This window comes from Biomphalaria glabrata, chromosome 1 (genome assembly GCF_947242115.1).
Source record: "Biomphalaria glabrata chromosome 1, xgBioGlab47.1, whole genome shotgun sequence".
NCBI lineage: Eukaryota > Metazoa > Mollusca > Gastropoda > Planorbidae > Biomphalaria > Biomphalaria glabrata.
In genome coordinates this window covers 46,732,044-46,752,795 of record NC_074711.1, presented here as the reverse complement: position 1 = coordinate 46,752,795, position 20,752 = coordinate 46,732,044, and the positions used below count along the sequence as shown (strand labels likewise).

General features: G+C 33.7%; 1 protein-coding gene across 6 annotated transcripts in view; it reads right to left on the bottom strand.

The window, feature by feature from the left end:
- Positions 1-20,752, bottom strand: part of LOC106071425 (mucosa-associated lymphoid tissue lymphoma translocation protein 1-like) — a 45,200-nt gene extending 24,448 nt beyond the window's left edge. Inside the window, exons 1-6 of one of the 6 annotated variants that reach the window (XM_056040017.1) lie at positions 20,633-20,752; positions 17,838-18,011; positions 13,256-13,404; positions 10,671-10,842; positions 4,887-4,996; positions 3,191-3,340 (exon numbers count right to left, since the gene is read on the bottom strand). In XM_056040017.1, coding sequence (XP_055895992.1) covers positions 3,191-3,340; positions 4,887-4,996; positions 10,671-10,842; positions 13,256-13,404; positions 17,838-17,983 — 727 coding nt within the window. In that variant the 5' untranslated portion in view covers positions 17,984-18,011; positions 20,633-20,752. Of the gene's footprint in view, positions 1-3,190; positions 3,341-4,886; positions 4,997-10,670; positions 10,843-13,255; positions 13,405-15,963; positions 16,010-17,837; positions 20,038-20,632 lie in introns of those variants that run through there. The other 5 variants (XM_056040007.1, XM_056040043.1, XM_056040052.1 and 2 more) reach the window with 5 other exon arrangements.

Genomic DNA, 20,752 nt, shown 5'->3' with positions numbered 1-20,752 from the left:
CATATAAGAAAGACTCAGTTATGAGCCCAACATATACATATAGAAGAGAGAAAGATGAAGAAAAGAGCCCAACATATACCTACAAGGAACAAGAATATCGACATAATCAGCAAAAAGTATGTTTCCAATTGTCACACTACAGAGACTTGCTTCCACAACCGACGCAATAAAGATTGGGACAACAGACAGAGAGATCGAATGTTTGCTGCCAAACACGCTAATAAACTGTAAATTTTAGTCGCAAAAGAATACGTCAACCCACAAGAGTACACAGGAAGAAGACAAGATTGTGTTGGGTAAGTAACTACACATCTGGTAGCACATATCAACTTGCATACACTGTTCATACAGTTCATCAGTGTTTGGCATGAGGCTTTTGTACTAGATAATAAGCCAGACAACATTGGTCTTATTGGCTGCATCAAAGGCTCTAAACCTTACACAGCAGAAGAATTGAACAAGTGGAAAGAAAAATACACACAGAAATGCTCCATGGTTACTACAAGAGCTCAGAAGAAAGCAGAAAAAGTGCTAAATACAAATGATAAGATACAAGTTCCTTATAACAATGAAAATGAAAATACAGAAACAGAAAATAACGATATGATAATTAATAATCAAGTAAACAAAGCGAATGAAATCTCCACAGAAAGTCAAGACCAACTAAAGATTAAAATAGAAAAATTTGTCAGTGAACAGAAAAATGATCCAGATCTAAAAAAACTCATAGATAGTAAAGCTCCACCAAGACGAGGTCTAATCAAGGTAGGTGATGATGGTGCCTATGTGAGAGAAATTCATTTGAAAGCAGGCAAGACACAACAATTGCAAAGAAATATAGAGCAACAATTTTAAAGCTTGCACATGACACCCCCTTTGCTGGACATATGGGAGTAAAGAGAACATTAAATAGAATCTTGAATGAATTTTTTTGGGCTTAAATTACGCAAGAAGTCAAGGCCTATATAAAATCTTGCCATATTTGCCAAATACATGGAGCAAAGGAAACATATATGCAAGCTCCAATAAAAAACAACAGACTTAAGTGAAATGCCATCTGAGAAGATAGGTGTAGATATTATTTGACCCATGCCAGTAATATCCGGTAGAGACCATCACTACATACTGACTGTTGTAGACATGTGCACACGGTTTCCAGAAGCAATACCATTAAAAAGAATTTCTTCTGAAGATGTGGGAGACGCACCAACAGCAATATTTTCAAGACCAGGTTACTCTCGTATAATACTAAGTGCTCAAGGCACTCAGTTCAAATCAAATGAATTCGCATAGTTTTGCAAAACTCTGAATATTAAACAACAATTTGCTGCCAGTTTCCACCCCCCAACAAATGGGATGTGCAAACGCCTGAACTCAACTCTGAAAACAATGCTGAACAAAGTAGCACAGGACAATCCAACAGACTGGGACAAGCTGATCAACCCCATACTGTTCACCTACAGAGAAGTACCACACACAACAATGGGTTTCTCACCATTCGATGGCTCACCTGTTAGAGGACCCATGTCACTATACAGAGACTTTCTAGTTAATAGGAACATAGAACACGACGTACTGACAGGATACGATCTTGTCATCAAAACAAGACAAAATATAATCGAAGCATGTAAAACTGTCCAAATGCAAGCAAATAAAGAAAAACCGGAACTATTGAGAAAGCTAAATCAGGGACGAAAGTTGAGAACACTACAAGTTGGTGATAATGTCATGGTTCTGCTGCCTGACAAAAATAACCAGCTATTTATAAAATGGCAGGGCCTATTCCAAGTGACTAAGGTGATTTCAAAGATTGACTACAGCATAAACATCAGAGGCCAAGATAAAGTATTTCACATCAATATGCTGAAGCAGTACATGCCCAGACCATTTACTCTTTCAATGAAAAAAACACTAAGCAAGATACGCAAGACAGTCGTAGAGTAATGATGATAGAACCAATAGAGGAACCAGATGAATTACCATGTCCAGTTATTGAAAGCTGTGAAACTGTGAAAGATATAGGCACATCACACCTCCAGTATCCAGTTAAGCGCAAGATATTGATAAACTGCTAGCTCAATGGGCGCCAATATTCACAGACCAACCGGGTAGAATGACTGCCATAAAACACACTATCCAACTGACTGATACGAAGCCCACAAAATCCAAACCATATCCAGTTTCCTTACATCATAAAAAGATACTGAAAAAGGAAATTGAAACGCTATTAAAAATGGGAATGGTTGATACATCTACATCTCCATACTCAGCTCCAGCAGTCCTAGTGAAACAAAAAGAAACAACTGGGAATATGCGTCTATGTGTAGACTACCGGAAACTAAACACCATTACAGTGAAAGATACATACCCAATGCCTAACATAGAGAACATCATACCTAAACTTAGAGGTGCAAGATACTTCACTACGATACTCTTGACTTAGCAGATTTTTTTTTGTTGCATTAATTGTAGTCGTAGATGTCAACGTATGAACGGTTATGTGTGAAATACAACGTAATCAATCCCCTTAATTTTAAAGATTTCTTTGATGTAATGTAAAGTACCCGGTATTAACTAATTTAAAAGATTATCGTTACATAGAAAGAAAAAAAAATTATATGCGTGGATTTTTTATACAAGTTGTATAATATAACAAGACACATGAAAAACAGAGACGAAATTCTTCTGATGGAGTAATATTCCATATAATATATGTCTAAAATAGGTGATAAGTCATAAGACTATCTTATAATAAAAGTAGCCATTGTATAACGTCATTTTTTTTTTTTTGTCGATTATTAATATACACCCAAATATACTATCAAAATTTTTCTCTACCCTGGGAGGACTGTTGTGACACGGTTACCATATAGCATGTGTGGCCAACTGTGACACACAGTCAAGAGAGTGTACCTGGCCAGTTAGTGGACTGGAGAACGTGTCACGGGTGTGTTGTCAACAAGGTGAATGAAACATCTAGTGGATTTGCTTGTGTATAAATGTTAGCCTTTTGTACATTATATTACTATTAAACTCTTGCAATGAAAGGCTTAAAGAACTTGTGTCACCACAATCAGATAACTAGTGAAGTGGTTGGAATAAAAATGCCTGACCTCCTAATTCCTTAGGGATGGTTTGTGCAAGTGAAATTTAAACATGTTGTCTACTAATTTTACTTTCATGAACTAACCTTGAACACAAAGTCCATCTTGAAGTTTTTGTTCATCCTTGTACCACTGATATGACAACTGAGCAGAACTCCAGACTTCACATTTAAATACAGCAGTACCACCAGTAAAAACAAAACAAGGTCGTGGATGTTCTTTGATTTCCAAAGGTGCTGAACAAAATGTAAAACGGCATTATCAAATTATACAAAACTATATCATCTGCAAAAACAGACGGAATTCTTCTGATGGAGTAATATTCCATATAATATATGTCTAAAATAGGTGATAAGTCATAAGACTATCAAATAGAAACAATGAACATTTATTGAATACACAAAAACAAAGTTTCTTAATATACCTATGTCTGAAAAAAAAAGAATTGTAGTAATTTTAGGATTCAAACACGAACCATCCATTGCAGCATTGGAAGACTATAAGGGCACATAAATAGAAGCTCAGAGCAGGCCAGGAATAAACATTGACACATAGCAAGAGTCTTAGAGCGCCAGATTGTTTGAAGAGTTGAAAAGGCAGAACAATAACAAAATACGAATCTATAATACAAACGTTAAGTCTGTCTGTCTTTCTATACTGTTCAGAAACTTGGAGAGTCACTAAAACAAATATGGAAAAGCTCCAGGCTTTTGTTAACAGATGTCTACGCCGGATATTAGGAATTAGGTGGCCAGAAAAGATAAAAACTATTGATTTGTGGGAGAGTACTAGACAAAAGCCCATAGCCCAAGACATCACAAAACAAAAATGGAGCTGGATAGGACACACCCTGCGAAAACCAGCTACCAATGTTGCAAGGCAGGCACTTGACTGGAACCCACAAGGAAAGAGGAAAGTGGGCAGACCCAAACAAACCTGGAAGAGGTCAGTCATTAGTGAAGCTGAGGGTACTAGAATGACATGGGAGCAGATGAAGAAAGCTGCTCAGAACCGAGTTCGGTGGAGAGGTGTGGTTGCGGCCCTATGCTCCCCTGGGAGTACACAGGATTAAGTAGTAGTAAGTACATAGCAAGAGTCAGTGAAATGAGCTGAGTGCGAAGGAAACATAATAACAACACTACAAGACATGAGCTTTAGTTTCTTCATCATTTTTATGACTAATTTATTTTGGCATTTTGTAATATTGAATGCCTCATGGATTTAATATGAAACCTTGAAATACTTTTAAACTTTAGCACATGCTTTCAAATTGTTTCATCACATAGGGCAGGGCTAGTGTTGAGAAACTTGTCAAAATATATGTTGACCTTGACATCAATTACAGCAGGACTATGAGCTAGAATCTTCATTTTATCTTTTATATTTCAGACATTACTTCAAATGAGAAGATTATTATGACCTACACCTTTCATGTATCAATCTAAGTCGTGCATGTTAATCAGCAACTTAAACTCTGATAAGTCATTGGTTTTCCTGGCTGATTCAGGCAAGTGATTCCATGCTCTTATGGAACTAGGGAAGAAGGAGCATTTGTACAAATTTATCTTAGCATATGGAATAAGAAATGTGCCTTCATCATTCTGATTATTTGATTAGGTGGGAATACAAAGAAGAAAAGATACTATATTTTGCTAATGAAATGACAACTAAAGATGAACAATAAACGTGATATTTTTATTGATGTCTATTGTTTAAATTATCATTTCATTTGTGTTTCAAAATGCTACATGCAACTAACAATAAATAAGTGTTTAAACTTACGAACTGGTTGAACTGGCTCAACATAAACTTTACAACTTGTTGAGAAAATGTGTTTCAAAATGTCTTCATCATTGTAGGCAGCACACTTATATTCACCTTCATCCTTGATGCTGCAACAGTAAATGGAATGTATGTATTTAAAAACAGAAATTGTGAGAAAACTGGCACACATTAACAGAGCCCATCTGTAACTAGCATTCTGAATAAATTGACCTTAACAAGTCTCTGTCACATTACAGGCATCACCAGAATATTAATCAATCACTTGCGTCAAGCATTCTCCATGTGCTGACTAATCAATCATGACAAGCATTGCCTAGTCACAAGTACTGACTGTACTGAACAATTATTAATATAATGCTAATGTAGTCTCATGTCAACTTGATAAATTAAGACAATAATAATCTTCCTAAAATTGAAAAGTTGACAACAGCATTAAAAATGTGTAGCCTACCAATGTCATTAATATACAGATCCTAGTAATAAAAAAACATATATGTATTAAACCATTATACTTTTAAAAATCTACAGTTTAATAATTAGTCTGAAACACTTAACTAGTTGATGTATAGTAAATAAGGATCACATGACCTGCTCATCCCAAATTTCAATTAAGTGGTTACCGCCATTGTGATAACATGGCAAGGTCATCACAAGTTAGAATACAAGAACTTGATAGCATAGTTACATACCAAGTCATCACAAGTTAGAATACAAGAACTTGATAGCATAGTTACATACCAAGTCATCACAAGTTAGAATACAAGAACTTGATAGCATAGTTACATACCAAGTCATCACAAGTTAGAATACAAGAACTTGATAGCATAGTTACATACCAAGTCATCACAAGTTAGAATACAAGAACTTGATAGCATAGTTACATACCAAGTCATCACAAGTTAGAATACAAGAACTTGATAGCATAGTTACATACCAAGTCATCACAAGTTAGAATACAAGAACTTGATAGCATAGTTACATACCAAGTCATCACAAGTTAGAATACAAGAACTTGATAGCATAGTTACATACCAAGTCATCACAAGTTAGAATACAAAAACTTGATAGCATAGTTACATACCAAGTCATCACAAGGTAGAATACAAGAACTTGATAGCATAGTTACATACCAAGTCATCAGATGATTACGTCCTACGCATCATGCATTTAGTTATGCATATTTACCAATGACCTATACTCCGCCAAGTCACTGGTTTTCCTGGCTAGCTCAGGCAACCCATTCCATGCTCTAATAGCACAAGGGAAGAAGGAGTATTTGTAGAAATTTGTCCTAGCATATGGGATGGAGGAATGTGCCTTTATCTATGTGTCTTTCTGAGTATTTTATTAAATTTTGTTTTTGTATTTGAAGATTATGGTTCAGTGTTTTATGTATAATTGCTAGTTTACTTTAAAGTCTTCTATTCTGAAGACTTTCTAAATTTAGTGATTTTACTAAAGGCGTTACTCTAGTCAAATGTGAATATTCGTGTGTTATGAATCTCACTGCTCTATTTTGTGTTTGTTCCAGTTTCTTAATATTTTCTTGAGTTGAGGGGTCCCAAATGGAGGATGCATATTCTATTATTGGCCTAACCAAGGTTAAATGACATTTTAGATTTATGTTCTTATTTGATTTATAGAAATTTCTTCTAATAAACCATAATGCTTTGTTTGATTTTTTGATAGCTTCATCAATATGGGGATTCCATGACAGCTTTTCATTTATTATAACACCTAGGTATTTTGCATTTTTAGTCTGTGTTACTGGTTTACCATGAATAAGACAAGTGGAACTAATTTGTTTTAGTTTTCTTGTTACTCTTAATAACTGACATTTTTCTGGGTGGAAAGACATGCTCCAATTTGATTCCTATTTCTGTAATTCATCTAATTCTCTTTGTAAAATTTCTGTGTCTGTGTTGTTTTTATTGTTCTATATATTATGCAATCGTCTGCAAATAATCTGACTTTTGTTCCTGAACTAATGCAATTTGGTAAATCATTGGTGTTGACTTAGAGCCATTTATTATTACAGTTTGTTCTCTCGCTATCAGAAAATCTTTAATCCACTGATGCAATGGACCATTTATGCCAAAATATTTTAATTTTTTAAGCTAACTATGGTGGTGAACTTTGTCAAAAGCCTTGGAGAAATCTAGTAAGATAGCATCTATTTGTTCACTATTATCTAAACCTTTTGAAAAATCATCAATTAGTTGTGTTTCACATGATCTATATTTCCTAAAGCCATGTTGGTATGGAGTAAGGGCATTATGTTTGTCTAAGTGGTTTATGATGTTGCTACATATGTGTTCTAGGATTTTACATGTGATGCTTAAGTGATACTGGTCTGTAGTTTCCTGGGTCAGATTTTTCTCTTTTTTTAAATAGGGGGTTGACATTAGCTTCTTTCCACTCCTTTGGTACTCTGCCCTGGTTAAGAGATGCCTGAAAAAGTATTTTGAACACTGGTGCTAGCTCATTGCTTAGTTCTTTGAGTAATCTAGCTGGAATACCATCAGGTCCGGACGCTTTATTCTGTTTGATGTTGGCTAATAGTTTTTGGATTCCCTGTTCTTGTACTACTATATCTCCTATGTTGTCTACTTGGTTCAAATTTAGTGATATGTCTTTGTCTCCTGGGGTTGAGAATGCTGATGCAAAGTATTTGTTTAGGATGTTTGCTTTAGTTTCATTATCATTATGTATTATGTTATCTTCTCTTTTTAATGGCACTATGCCTGTTGTTTCCATTTTCTTAGACTTAATGTATGACCATAGGTTTTTGTTGTTATCTTTAGATATTACATTGTTTATGTATTCACTCTGCAGCTGTCTGCTTACTTTTTGGGTTTGGTTTTAATTTTTATATATGTTTTATAAACTCTTTCTGCCTTAGTTTCTTTAAAGTTTCTATATAGGTTTTCCTACTGTTTACAAAGCTTCTTTTAATCTATTATTAAACCAGCATTTATTTATTTTGTTTGATTTGTATTTATTTGGTATATGATTTTCTATAATGCTTTTAAGATAGTTTTTAATGAAATTCCAGAGGTCATCAACTGGTTGGTTAATGTCTTTTTCTAATAAGAATGTTTGTTGAAAGTTTAATGCAGCTTGGTGTAGTTGTGTTAGGTTACATTTATTCCAGAGTAAGATTTTTCTTTTGGGTTTTGTATTGGCTACTGCTTTTATCTGAGTGTGTATTTTAATGATATCATGGTCTGAGAGACCAGGGATAATATCATAATCTACTACTAATCCAGGTCTGTTGGTTAAGAAGAGATCTAATGTGTTGTTTAATCTAGTTGGTTTTTTAATTATTTGATCTAAACTTAGGTTGAGTAATGTTTCTATGAAAAGCTTATTTATGTCCTTGAGGTTTTGGTGTTTGTCTATGGTTAGTGTTTTTTAATTAATGTCAGGTTGGTTGAAATCACCCATAAAAAAAAAAACTGCATTTTTTTCTTTAAGTGTAGTTAACTGATTACATAGTTCTTTTAAAGTAGAATTTGGTGGTCTATAAATACTGCCTATTATTAGGGATGTTGAGGTGGTGTTGATTTTACAAAATGTTGATTCTAAATTTTTTGAGGTAGGTAAGGTAATTTCTTCAGCTATAAGTGTGTTTTTTTTATTGCTAGGAGAACTCCTCCATCAGACCTGCCTACCAAAAAAAGTCCAAATGCGTAACGCTGATGGTCAAAATGCGTATTTTGGCACCAGAATGCGTAACACTTACGCGATAGACTATTTTGTCATATATATATATATATATATATATATATTATTAGATCTAGATGTCATGATTAGATCTACAATCTAAATCTAGATCAATACGACAATAGAGATGATATCTAGACTAGATCTGGATCTATGTCTATATAATGAATATACTCTACTCTAGATCTGGGCTCAAGAGTGTTACCGATGCCGTGGATCTGCTACAAACGTCGGTCTACTCCAAACTTTCGTAGGCCTACCTTCATCCTTGATCTATTCTATACTAAGTAACTAAGACTAAGAATCTAGTCTAGTCTAGAGCCTAAGTCTAGATTGTAGAGTAATGTAGAGAATCATGACATAACGGGTCATAACGTAATGACTAGCTAGATCTATTCCTGTATAACAAGTTATCTAGATCTAGAATCCAGATCTAGATCTAGACTAGATATCTACAATGTCACTCAATGTGTTTTGAATCGATAGCACTTCGATATTTTTTTCTATACAAATGAATACAGGAATCAGGGATTCAACATAATTAATTTCTATTAATGAACTTACAAAAAAAAAAAAAAAGTCACGTTGGTGTATCAGCTAACTGACAGTACCAACCTGGTACCAACCTGCCACTCCCTCACTCTCGCGTTCTTCATTTCTAGACTAAATCTAATTGCTTTTAAGAACCAATCAACGTATAGATCTGGGCACATTGTGTTCCCCCACCTTTTCTGTTCCCCACGTCCTCCATGATTACCAGCCCTATCTTTTCTAAAAATTTCATAATCACTATTGAAAATTTCTGCGTTATAAATTTCAGGATGTATCCAAGTTTCTGTTCCTGCAATTATGTCTGGTTTCTCACATCCTAATAAAATTTCTAAGTCTGCTGTTTTGTTCCTAATGCTTTGAAAATTTATTACTAAGGTTTTAAGGTATTTTGGTATTACTTCTTTAGTAGGTTTATTTAGTGTAATAAATCTCAGGAAGGCAACTCAAGGAGGACAAGTCTTTATTAACAGGTGTTAGGCACTTCCGCACTGTGTCTTATGCAGAAAAGTCTAACAGAGGTAATGAAATCAAATTAGAGGCGAAAAGCCAACAATATAAGTTAGTTGACACTGATAGCATATGACAAACAAGAAGTTTAATAATGATGAAGGGAACCGTTGAATGTCATCAAGCTAAATCTCTATTACATTTACTGAAGCCATGCTTACTCTATGGCTGCCAAAAGTCTTGTTTTTTAATTCATTGTGTCATTGTCTCTAAGTCAAAACCTTTCCTTTTTATGAAACAAATAACTTTTACCCCCTAATTCCTAATCGTGCCATAACACAGGACATCACAAACACACAATAACAAGGTGTGCCTTAAGCACAGCTTCTTCATAAACCGCTAGACTTGGCTGAACTGTTGTCTCTCTAATGTCAACATTCCTTTTTTTAAGTCAACTCTCTAACAGTGCACAAGCCAAAGCGCACCTTCTGCACTAACTTGGATGAAGATGTGCAAGGCAGGGTTATAACAATAGCATAGTTACAGATCAAATTATCTCAAGTTATTGTAGAGCGGTCATTCCCTTAACATAGCATAATTACAGACCAACTCACCATAAGTTATTGTAAAGCGGTCACTCGCTTAATTAGCAAGTTTGTCACAAGGTATACATTTTTTTCTAGGAATGAACATAAATTTTAATCTTCCATCTTCAGAAATGAGGTAGTTCTGAATCGCTGACCTACTTTATAAAAAGTCACGTGACTGTGGTCTTATACATGGCAATATCTTCCTATGATAAGATGTAGATCTAGATTTAGTGCTAGCCTAGATCTATTAGTCCTACTAAATAATCATAACAATTAGTGAATTATTGTAACATACTTTTTATTACTTAAAGATGTATAGATCTAGACTATTTTCATGTTTAAATTACAATGAAATCAATGAGGTCATGAATGTAAACAACACACCCACGTGACTGAGAAGAGATCCGGAACTACCTCATTGTTATCAACATTTCCTGACTATTAGAACAAACAAAATAAGACTCACTTAAAGTTATATATCCTCAAAACATTTTCTGTGGCCATTTCCAGCTTCATGTTATCTTTGTACCATTGATACTGTGGTGGTGGGAAACCTTTAGCTTCTATTGATATTTCCACTGTCTCTCCTTCTACTGCACTGATCTCACTTAGAGGATTATGAACAATGGTCACAGGAGCTTATTGGAATACAAATGTAGGATAATTTAGAGCATTTCTACTGTATCCTGTATGGAGCTCATTGATGTGTAGAAAATAAAGTGATAATTAACAATAAAAAATGTTTTGTTTATGGTCAGGCATTTAGTTGCCAATTCAGACAATAGTTAGCCAGAACATTAGCTGGAGTTTTAAAATAATGATTGTAAATTGTAAACATTTTGAAAAAAAAAAAATTGTTTTAATCATTTCAAAAGAATCTTTCACAATTTATAATTATTTTAATTTGTAGTGATTTTTAGCGGCCCCCGAAAGGGGAAAAGATGCTATTAGTTTTGTGTGGAATGTCTGTCCGTCCGTCCCATTTAGATCTTGTAAACTAGAAAAGATAGTAAAAATCGACATCATAATAATATTTTAGACCATTCAAAGTTCTGATGCAACGGCTACTGATGTAGAAAACAGGAAGTAGAATAAATAAAGTTGACTTTGAGTTCAGTCAAGTCAGTCAAGTCAAGTGGGATACTTTGGAAAGGGTGGTCAAGTCAAGTGTTATCCTCTGTACGAGGCAGTCTAGTATATTTTGGTCCAGGATGGACAGTAGCGACTTAGAAAAGTCGAGTAGTAATTTCAGTTAGAAAGTAACTTGTGGGCAGTTGTTGCCAGTGGTCCTTTTGAGACATGTATTAGTTAATCTATATTTCTGCTGAGATGCGGAAGTGATTTGTAATCTAGAGAGTTCAACGTATTGGATATATTTGATACCGCTGTTATGTGGACATGATTTGTAATCTAGAGAGTTCAACATATTGGATATATTTGATACCGCTGTTATGTGGATAGGATTGTTTGTTATTTCTTGACTCGTAGCACTAACAAGGAGTGCAGTATTATTATTATGTTGTAAAATAAACTTTATATTTGTCTGCTGAAACGGACTTAAGTCAGTTTGTAGTATGTATTTGTCACATGTCAAGAGTACTCCAGGAAGCAAGAACCCAGCATTTCACGACATTCGCATTCTTCAACATTACACCATTTAACCTTTTACAGTTTATTAAAAGAAATTTCTATAAATCAAATAAGAACATAAATCTAAAATGTTATTTAACCTTGGTTAGGCCAATAATAGAATATGCATCCTCTGTTTGGGACCCCTCAACTCAAGAAAACATTAAGAAACTGGAACAAACACAAAATAGACCAGTGAGATTCATAACAAACAAAAATTCACATTTGACTAGAGTAACACCTTTAGGTAAAATCACTAAATTTAGAAAGCCATCAGGACAGAAGACTCAAAAGTAAAGTAGCAATTATACATAAAACACTGAACCATAATCTTCAAATACAAAAACAAAATTTAATAAAATACTCAGAAAGACACATAGATAAAGGCACATTCCTCATCCCATATGCTAGGACAAATTTCTACAAATACTCCTTCTTCCCTTGTGCTATTAGAGCATGGAATGGGTTGCCTGAGCTAGCCAGGAAAACCAGTGACTTGGCAGAATTTAAGTCATTGGTTAATATGCATGATTGAATGCATGACGCGTAGGATGTAATAATCTTCTTTTTTAAAGTAACGTCTGTATTATATAAGATAAGATTTTACAAGGACAGTGGGATACAATTTAGAGACCAAAAGAAAGCCATAGCCAAAGATGGTGAAAAAATAACTTTTTATGACTAACAGCAAACAATGGTTTTGTCTGGTTGGATGTGGCAAAATATAAAGGTCAGAGCTAGGACTGCATAGCCACATGAAATACTTAATCTTCAGACTTAAAGACTTGACGCTTATATTGTTTATGTACAAAAAAAAAAGCTTATGTTACATAAGTCATTGATGTCAGACTGCTATTATCGAGGTCATTGTTGTTCAATATTGGCAAGGTTATTAGTATGACCAAGAAATCCTGTTGGGAGTCCAAAGAGATACTAAGTAAAGTTCCTCTTTAAGACCATAGGGATCTGCAGGGAAGAAGATATAAAGGTCATCTGTTTCTGTGGCCCACGGTTAAGGAGGGTGTCATGTGGCCATCACATTGACCAACTACCTTTACTTTCTTCAACTAATGTCAGGTACTCATTAGAGCTGAGTGGACTCAGAGGCTCCCAAAGATCCCGAAATTAAAAATCCCATTCTTCACCAAGATTCGAACCAGAGAACTTGGTAGAGAAGCTAAGCACTTTACTGCTCAGTCACCGTGCCTCCAAAGAGATACCAGGGAAAATATGGATGCAAGGAGGGATACAATTAAAGAGTTGATTGGATTCCAGTTATGAGCCCAGAAGACGACCAGATGTTAGCTAAATAAAATAATTATTAAAATTGATGCAAAACTAACTATGACAATATGGTAGACTTCATTAAGATTCAGACATATAAAGTTTTAAAGAAACATTTTAAATGAATATAAATCATACTGTGAACATCAAATAATTCCATGATAACAAAATCATCTGCCCTGATAGCACATTGTACAAACTCTTGTATCGTCATACCCAGACTGCGAAGTTTAGTTAAAAGAGCTGTAGTTGGACTCTCCCTGCGCTCAAAATCTTCCGTACTACTCCTGATTTGAGAAATAGAAAAAAACGTTCCACCAATTAAGATTTCTCTAATAGTCTACAAAATGTGCTTACCAGACAATCAATTTTTACAGACAAAAAAAAAATATGTAGCTATCAATAAATATTTTTGTCTATAGTATAATTAACTAAAAATGTACAATTCTAAAGTAAAATAAAACAAAAATGCCTATTGATTTGTTCCCTAGCTTTATATTGTTTATTTTTGCCGGAACAACCCCTTTTCTTTTTTTGAATTGTAATAAATAGGCCATATTTTAACGATCAACCTTACATGCTTTTTTATTTAGTGAATTAGGGTATCTGTTACAATGAAATTTTACATCCCTCTACCTCTTACCTTCTCTTTCTCTTTTTTTTTGCTCTCTAGAACCTCCATTTTTTTTTTTAAATCTGCGCATTGTTATTTCTCTTACATAGACTTTTATCTTGATTTGGAAAGACCTGCTTTATAATGCACCCCCTACACATACACACATTCATATTTTGAGCCTCTTTATCCTAGCAGCACTTTCCCTTACCCGCTTCCTTCCTTCCTCTTAGCCAAAAACAAAAAGTTACTCCTTCGCACACTCTATGACTTTCTTTGGCTTCTAAATTCAATCTATATTATTTTGACTTTGAACCTTTTTAGTTAGTTTTACTTTTTTTTCTTTTTGCAACCTTTTTTTTTTTTTTGCCACCTTTAATCGTAGTGCAAGCAATGTACTGTATTAGACACCACATACATTTCTTCATACCATCAGTTTCAAGCAGAGAGAAAAAAATGCATTTTCCAAAGGACCCAACTGAATGCCACATTTCCGTTTACCTTTCAACATTTATTCTGTTTTTTTTTTCTCTAAATAATAAGAAACATCAATTTGGTTTTATTTAATAGATCTAGAGTTATCTTTTTAATGCTTTAAGGTTTGGTTGTTTTTTTTTAAAGTGTTTCAAAGTATCATTAATTGCTCTCTCTCTCAAAAAAAAAAAAAAGACTCTGGATGTATCTTATTAGGATTGGTTATGTTTTTTTATTGAGACTGCATCTAAAAGGAAGTAGAAATGACACAAGGCATATTAAAAATAAGTAAAAGGGAAAAAAAAATTTCTTTAAAAATAGGGAATCTGTGATATTTTCTAAATGCTTTATATGTAGCCTGCTTCCTTTTGGGGAAATACCAAAAATAAAATACAAAGATTTGAAAGAAAACATGCATTTTTTCACGAATAGCGGTCATCAAGTTGCAAATATGTCAAATCCGGTTCTTAGTGAGAACCTAGGACCTGTGTACAAAATTTCATGCAGATTCGTGAGACAGTTTAAAATCTTTAAATCAATTAATGGGTCAGTCAGTGATATTAGGGTTAGGGAAGTAATTAAAAAATAGGAACTGAAAATTAATATGAAAATTGAAAGTATAGCGTCTTGTTAGTCAGTTCTATTACAGCAGTGAAAAGTATTTTGGAGTGTTTTCTTGTAGCGTTTTCGTGATGAATTAAATTATTAAATATTCTTTCAATTGTATTCAACTCATTTCTTTTTGCATTGTGTTCTATTTGATTACTTAATGTCTGCTCATAGTTGTGATATTTTTTAACTACAAATATCACAGGTAATCTGTTGAGTAGGGATTCACAACAGCCATGTGCTGGAACTCAGCTAAAATTGCTTAAGGTCATCAATAGCCAAAGTTATTTAGTCTTCCGAGGGCAGACTGAATAAACAATAAGATACATTCATAATGAAGAGTGTGTTATGCACCTAGTCAGTTAGAAGTGCTATTTTGCATTAACCAGTAAGGATTTATAACTCATGCAGTACATGCATATTTATCTAATACAAGTTGTATATTATATTCATACATTTGTAAGTAAGCTGTCTGAATGTGTTTCAAACATTATTCTACATTCATTATTCTACTTGAGCATAGTTAACCATTCTAACAGGAAAATAACACCTATAAGAAAAACAAACTCAATGTCACTCAAAACTATACAAAGATACTGAGCTAGCTTCAAGTTAGATTTGTACAACATATCTAGTAACCTCAACATTATTATAGTCAACACTCTACACCAGTGATTCCCAAAGTGGTCTATATAGACCCCCAGGGGTCTACGAAGACTGCCAAGGGGTCTACAAATGTTAAAAAGGGAATAGGGGGTCTATGAAATGTGCACGGGGGTCTACGATAAAGAATCTCAATTCAGCACGTCGTGACTTTAATTTTGACAATTGGAATTTTATCATACACACATTTATGAATTAGTACGTTAGGAAATCCTAAAAAATTTTATCCTGCTGATTGAATGAAAAATTGTTTTATTTAATTTAATAACAATATTTAAGTAATGTAGTTTTGTCTAGTTATAACTTTAGCAAAAAAGAAATGTAGAATGTACAGCGTTAAGTATTTGAAATTGAACTTCATTACTTCCTTGTCAAACTAGCAAGTGTTAATGTGCCATTTTTTTATGATGCTATGAAACCAATTAAGCTGGAGGATAATTTGAGATGATGCCACCCTGATAAAAAGATAAAGGTTTGCAAAACTTACACTCAAAGATAAAGTTCAGAATACACCCACAAAATCTCTCTTTGACCTGACATAGAGAAGATGATGATTAGTGAGCGTTTTATTATATCTCTTTACTTATAGTAAAATACTGAAAACCTCACATGATAGGCAAACTACTGATTTTACCAGCGGTTAAAGAAATTGTAAAAACTCTTACACAAACTTAACTTATATCATTAAAAGAATTTCATGTTTTGGTTTTCAAGCCAGTGTATTGTTTTTGGGCTTCTTGATGAAGAATGCAATTTTGAAGACGTGGTAGGCATTCTCTGGTGACACTCCAAAAGGGCAAATTTCAATGGTCCCAATTTTGAGCTTCCGGAACATATGTTTTCTCATTATGATGTGTGCGGTTCTGATGTGAAAAATTATAGGTGGACCTATCGGGATAGTTTATAATAGATGTCATCTTTTTTGTATATCGAATGAGAGTTTGTCAATTTCTCGTTTTTACAATTCATTATTAGTTTCTTCATTTCTTCCTGATAGAGTGCTATGTTCAAGTGTGTATTTGTTTTCTTACATTTGGCAAGTGTGTCAGCCTTCTATTTCAACATTGGAGAACAGTGTTCTTGCTGTTGTTGAGCTTTACAAAGTCACACAATATGTTTTTTTTTACAAAATCTTTTGGATGTTCCTTCAGATTATGTGGATAATTACATCCTAGCCCAAACCTCCTGACGGGAAATGCAAGCAGGCAAGGTGACCACCAAACGTCAGTCCAGTTATCATGAGTTGTTTTGTTTAGGAGGCATCATAGTTTGTCAAGCTTTAAAGGACTATTTTTATATTGGTCACGAAAAAATTTAACTGTTTGGCGAACTTAGCTGATTCGCTAGCATGGTAGCTGTTAGCTCCAGTGCTCATATTTCTTCTCTGTGGTTGTCATAGAGCTCATTAGTTACAATGAACTTTATTTTTAAATTATTTTTTCTCCATTGGGCCATTCAATGAGTATTCCAGCTTCTCCTTTTGTGGTGGCTTTCTGAGAACCATCCATGCAAACTCTGACCCATTGGTTGTTAGGGCAATGGATTTGTAGAAGAGTTTACTAAATTATTGAGCTCTGTTGGAATATAGTCAAATATTTCTTTCTTCTTATGTAAATCTTTGCAAACGACATATTTCTGCAAACAACATATTTCTCTATACAGCAGGCTGGTAATGATGTATTTTTTTATTCAAATTATTATGGCAAAAGAAATCCAAGAAAAACTGCACATTAATATTTAATGTTTTGAAGAACTACTTCATAAAACAACAAATCCCAATATATGAAAAATAATCTCTGTATCAATGGATGGTGAGCTTGCAAACCTTTAAAAACAAAATGTTTCCGATGTGTTTAGTGATTGTATGCTATATATGTATTAATTGTTATATAATGGGTTTAAATTTGAATTTTGTTAAAAAATTAATTCAACTTAAAATGTAGTTTTAAATTACTTTTTCACTCCTCCTGTCAGTGGTTAGAAATTATTCAAACAGAATGTGTAATTTGAAATAGATGAATTTTCAGAAATTCAATATAACTTAAGCAGGGGTCTACGGAAAATCAGAAAACATGACAGGGTTTACGAGACTAAAAAGTTTGGGAACCACTGAAAACAGTAAAGGTTTTGGCACTACATACTTCTTCTATAAATCCTAAGCACCTTATAAAGGCACATATATCAATGCTATGTAAAACTTACTGCCTTAAATAGCAAGGTGACTATGGCTCATCTAGTGAAGCATTTCTTATTAAGGTTCAAAGCCCTATTTTGGGGAGGCCTTACCAACATACTTCCCAAGTGAAAGTACAACCTAACTGTGTGTTCAAGACTGGCTCTTAAGATTATGGCATTACTCACAAGACATATCTTCCATTGAGATTAGCAACAATGGCCCTCCATCCTTGATTATGTGAATAACTAACATCAAGGTAATCACGAAGTCTGAGAAATAAATCTGTTGGTAAATCTGATAATGTTTTGTTCCAAAGTGAAGCCATATCCATTTTGTTTTTCTTTTACTATTCCTCAATCCTGAAATCAAAAAAAAAATTTTTCTAATCTTATAAATGTACAGATGTTTCTAAAAATAGATGACTACATGTGAGACAAAAACATGTGTACATCTAATCATTCACTCCAGAATGTTAGTGTTTTCATGCAAAAACATTAACAATCATACCATATGGGCATGATCCAGATGTGGCTAAAACAGTAAAGAATAATATGACTAATTAAAAACTACCTAATTACATGAAATTTTAAATTAAAAAAATAAAATATCAATACTGTTGGATAAAGTAAACATTAACAAGTAATCTTTCTCTTTACATTCTATATTTGACTACATTTATGTGTGTATTTTATACACACATCAATATCTGGTGTCATTAAAATAGTTGCATGTTTTTTTCTGTAGCTTTATTTTGATTTTGCCCCTTCATATAGCCATTCGTTTCCTAACCATGGCCACTGCTTCACATATATTTCGTGGGGTCAACAGGTCTTTCGAGATTCCTGCATCAGGTAACTGTTTATTTCTATCAGTCACATATTTCTGGAAAAATATCATCGACGAAACTGTTGCTCTCGAACTTTGCAAGATGGCTGTAAGCTTTGTTTTCGAACATTGGGATAACTATGGCAACGCCCTGTCAGTTGTTCTTACTCACAAAAGCTCAGTCATACACTCTACTCGACAATACACTGCCTACATGAATACTTTATGGTGGCGAGGCTGAAATTGTGGTGATGTCTCAAACACTTCCAATACTATCAGTATTCAGATAACGTCCGCATGACCCTTCTCGAGTTTACAATCTGGGTCAACGTCTCTCCATATCCCTGCTGTTTAGTGGTTCCATTCACCACAACGTACTAGAGTCCTAAGAGTGTTAAACTATCGCAGTTGCTACCTCACAAACTGTGTTTATTCCCTGGATATTCCTGACTCCATCATATTCAAATTTGCCATTTACCTTTACGCGCAGAAAATTCGTTAGATAAACCCCAAGGCCAAAGGTTCAAAAAGATATGATTGTATCTTCCAAAACCTGTTTTCAGTCATGGACTATTGTATGTTGCTCTCTCCAGAGTTCCTTCTTTTCATTCACTCACAGTTGTTTGCCCAAACCCACCCCATTTGACCAGCTGTGTCTTTCAGTAAGTGTTCACCTGTCACTAAATAGCGGCGTATGCTACGCCGTGGGTCAACTAGTTCTTAAATATTTTTTATCATTGGAAATCCGAAGAATGACCGCTCTGCTGAACAATCAGTGGCTGACAAAGTAAGAAATAACATGCATGTGCAAGACAATGCTTGGAAAACATGATGATAAAATGTAGCTGTCTATGGTTAAAAAAAAGCTAAATATTGTACTGAGACTTAATATGTCTTTATGGTATGGCAAAATCATTTGGGTCTGATAAGACTAGAAAAATGGTGGCATGATATAACTCTTTGTCGTTTGCACTCCTAAGCATTAATGGCTCAAACATGTTGACAAAAATTTACACCTATGAAACCTGTCAAGTAATTATGAAACAATTACATTTTAACTTTCCCCAATTCATGTAAAGCTAAAACAGGATCAACACCTCAGCAGCCTTATTTTTTACATTCTTAAAGTCATTTCTCAAACCACTTGTAAACTTAAATATAAACTTCATTCTTTATCTTCTGCACTTAACTTTCTGCTCTATATAGATCTTGCTTCTCATTTTCCAACGTTTTTGACACAACGTTGATTGCTTACAATTTTGTAGTCAACAATAAGCAGAACAATAGTAATGAATGTTTCTAATTTCCAACTAAATGCTGCAAATTGTAGTTTCCTTTGAGGAGCAAGAAGTAATTTGAGTTAACAGTATTAGTACATTTTGAATTTTACGAAGTGCAATTTTTTTTTCACTTTGGTGTCATCTCCAAGGGCAAGGGCTCTAATGTAAATGTGGGCCCCAACTGATATGAGTCATGAACCTACGCAATAAACCACTTCACGCCATAGATGCTACGCCGCTCTATAGATCTAGTAGATGAATCTAATATATATATATATATCTCTACTCTATAGTATATATCTAAAATTCTCACTTCAGTTTCTATCTTAATCATCAGAGTCAACGTCTGATAACTGATACATTTATTATAGATCTATAATCTAGATTCTAGATCTAGAGACTCTAGAATATTCTAGAATCTAGATTTATTATATATATAGTTTATATACTAATAAAGGCCTAGATCTATATAATATATATATATTATATATATATATATATAATATTTAGTTATACTAAATTTAGTATATAGAGCCTAGAGCGCTCGCCTCTATAGAGTCTATTGTCTCTATTTAGGTTTTACTAGTCTAGATCATCTACTAGACAGTATAGATTCTACTCGAGACTCACTCTAGGCCCTATAGCATATAGTGACTATACGTCCATAGTGTCTAGATCTATATTTAGTCTATAATTATAAGTCTATAACTATAGTTAAATAGTTATAAAAGTATATATATTATAATTATATAGATCATCATCTAGTAATTTAATATTTATATAGTATATAGACTTTTTAATCTTTTATAGACTTATATTTTATAACTAGATATCTAGTTATAACTTATTATACTTATCTTATCCGTGTTTTATACTTTGTAGTTAGTCTTTTACTCTTTATATTACATAAAAATATAATATATATATATTATATAATATTCTAGAGGTTATAGATCTAGATCTAGTAATCTAGTCTATATATAGATTAGTTTGTT